This window comes from Engraulis encrasicolus, chromosome 6, assembly GCF_034702125.1.
Source record: "Engraulis encrasicolus isolate BLACKSEA-1 chromosome 6, IST_EnEncr_1.0, whole genome shotgun sequence".
Lineage (NCBI taxonomy): Eukaryota > Metazoa > Chordata > Actinopteri > Clupeiformes > Engraulidae > Engraulis > Engraulis encrasicolus.
Window position 1 is genome coordinate 40600869 of NC_085862.1, and position 2143 is coordinate 40603011.

Sequence of the window (2143 nt, forward strand, 5' to 3'; positions counted from 1 at the left end):
AGAAGAAAGGAATAATGACCAGGAAAGAAAAGAGAGAGAGAGAGTGAGAGAAAGATAGAACGATAGAGAGAGCGAGCGAGCGAAAGAGGGGTAGGGAAAGAAGGAACAGTGAGAGGGAGATTGGATAGAGCAGTGATTCTCAACCTTTTTTGAACAAGTCCCTTTGACCTCAACATAAGCCTCCCAAGGCAACCCCTTAATATTAAAAACGTAAAATGCACTTATGTCCCCCAATGGCAACTAAGCACTAACCCGAGTTAGCGAGGGATAGAGTAGAACAGAGGAGGAGGAGGAGGTGGAGGAGGAGGAGGTGGCAGCAGCAAGGATGACACATTTTAAAGGGACAGAGGCGCATATTGTCCTCGCTAACAGGAAATGCCTGTAGGGGGGTTTTGTGGCGCTCATGTCCCCGCTATCTCAGACGAGGAGGGGACGCTTTTATTTCACTGTCACAGCGTGGCCTCCCCCTCCCTATCTCATCTCTGGAAATAATCACTTAGTTACACTCCTACTACTCTCTTTTTTTACCATGCCACCACTCATCTCTCCTTTCTCTCTCTTTTTATCCTTTTCTATCGCATCCTCCTTTTTCTGTCCTTCTCCCTCTCTCTCCCCCCCCCCTCTCTCTCTCTCTCTCTCTCTCTCTCTCTCTCTCTCTCTCTCTCTCTCTCTCTCTCTCTCTCTCTCTCTCTCTCTCTCTCTCTCTCTCTCTGCAGGGACGTGACTACTGTTCGGAAGAGGAGGATGTAACATAGCAACGAGGCCCCTGACTCAGCTACTGAGAGTGGACGTTTGTGTGTGTGTGTGTGTGTGTGTGTATATGAGAGTGAGTCTGTGAGAGAGTGAATTTGTGTGTGTGCGGCCGTGTGTGTGTGAGTGAGTGTGAGAGAGAGAGTTTTTGCTTATGTGTGTGACCGAGGTAGAGAATGAGAGCCAAATGAGAAGAAATGAAAACAGTGTTTGACACGAGTGCATACATGTGTGTGTGTGTGTGTGTGTGTGTGTGTGTGTCTGAGAGATTGGGATTTAAGCATTTGGATGATATTTGACGGTATGTATGTGTGTGCGCCTATGTTTGACTGTGTTTGTGTTCAACGGAGATATATTATCCTCACAGACTGTTGCCCCCTTGTACTCAATGGCCACCCCAAACCCACCCCCACTCCACCCGCCTCTGCAAACCCCCCCCCTCGCCTCGCCTTTTCTCGAACTCAAGCTGCCCTCTTAGTGAAGTGACGAATAGTAACGAGATGAAAAAGAAATACAAAGCGCTGGCTGAGGGGGACAGAGTGACTGAAGGCTGGATGAATGGACAGACAGACAGACGGATGGATGAGTCGGTGAACGAGTGCAACAGACTCGAAGTGGAGGAGAAGTGTGTATGTGAGAGAGACATCTCCTCTCTCTCTCTCTCCAATGTCTATCATCAAATCATCCTCACCCTCTCCCTACCCACAACCCCCCACCCCCCCTTTAGACTCTACATGTGAAGAGGGTGAGAGACACACGATTCCCCACCCCCACCCCCACCTCCTCATCCTCAATCTTGCCCTCCAGCAAAACCTCCAGGGCCGCTGTCAGCTTTGGCTGGGCCCAGGACAAAGCCATCAGAAAGGCCCCCTCCCCACCCAATACATTCAATGTAATGAAGACCGAATTCTGGGCCTGGGACAACTGACCCCTTTGTGTCACCCCATCAGCTCCCCTGCCCACCTCTACCAAGACCTTTGATGAGTAAACCCTAGGCCCTTTCCCACCTGCCAGCCCCTGTCACCCCCCACGCCCCCTTTTGGACGCTACACCAGCAGAAAGGGACCACTCTATCAGGAAAGTGAGGGAAAACGCAGAACAAACTGAAAAGGGAAAAGCCACCCAATTCCCTTCTGCCTGGAGGCTTGACATCACGTCATCGAGCCATAACGAGGTGACAGGACGGAGGAGGAAAGGTGACATGCTTGCACATGGTGCTTGGTTCCTGCATCCTTCTTACCTCAGTTCCTTCTCTCTTTCCTCCATGGAGGAGACGGGAATGGAGGATGTGAGGATGAAGGAATCATGTGTTGATGTGCACCCCATCATCCATGGACTGTGACCTTGAGCGAGGATGGATGGATTAACGGAGGAATAGATTGGTAAAAGGAGT

The 2143-nt window shown here is 50.4% G+C and overlaps 1 protein-coding gene across 2 annotated transcripts in view; it reads left to right on the forward strand.

Annotated features, from left to right (window-relative positions):
- The window catches only part of zgc:92140 (uncharacterized protein LOC447854 homolog), a 62743-nt gene extending 60600 nt beyond the window's left edge, over nt 1-2143 (forward strand). For both annotated transcript variants that reach the window (XM_063201611.1, XM_063201612.1), the window contains one exon: nt 717-2143. In XM_063201611.1, coding sequence (XP_063057681.1) covers nt 717-755 — 39 coding nt within the window. In that variant the 3' untranslated portion in view covers nt 756-2143. The remainder of the gene's footprint in view (nt 1-716) is intronic.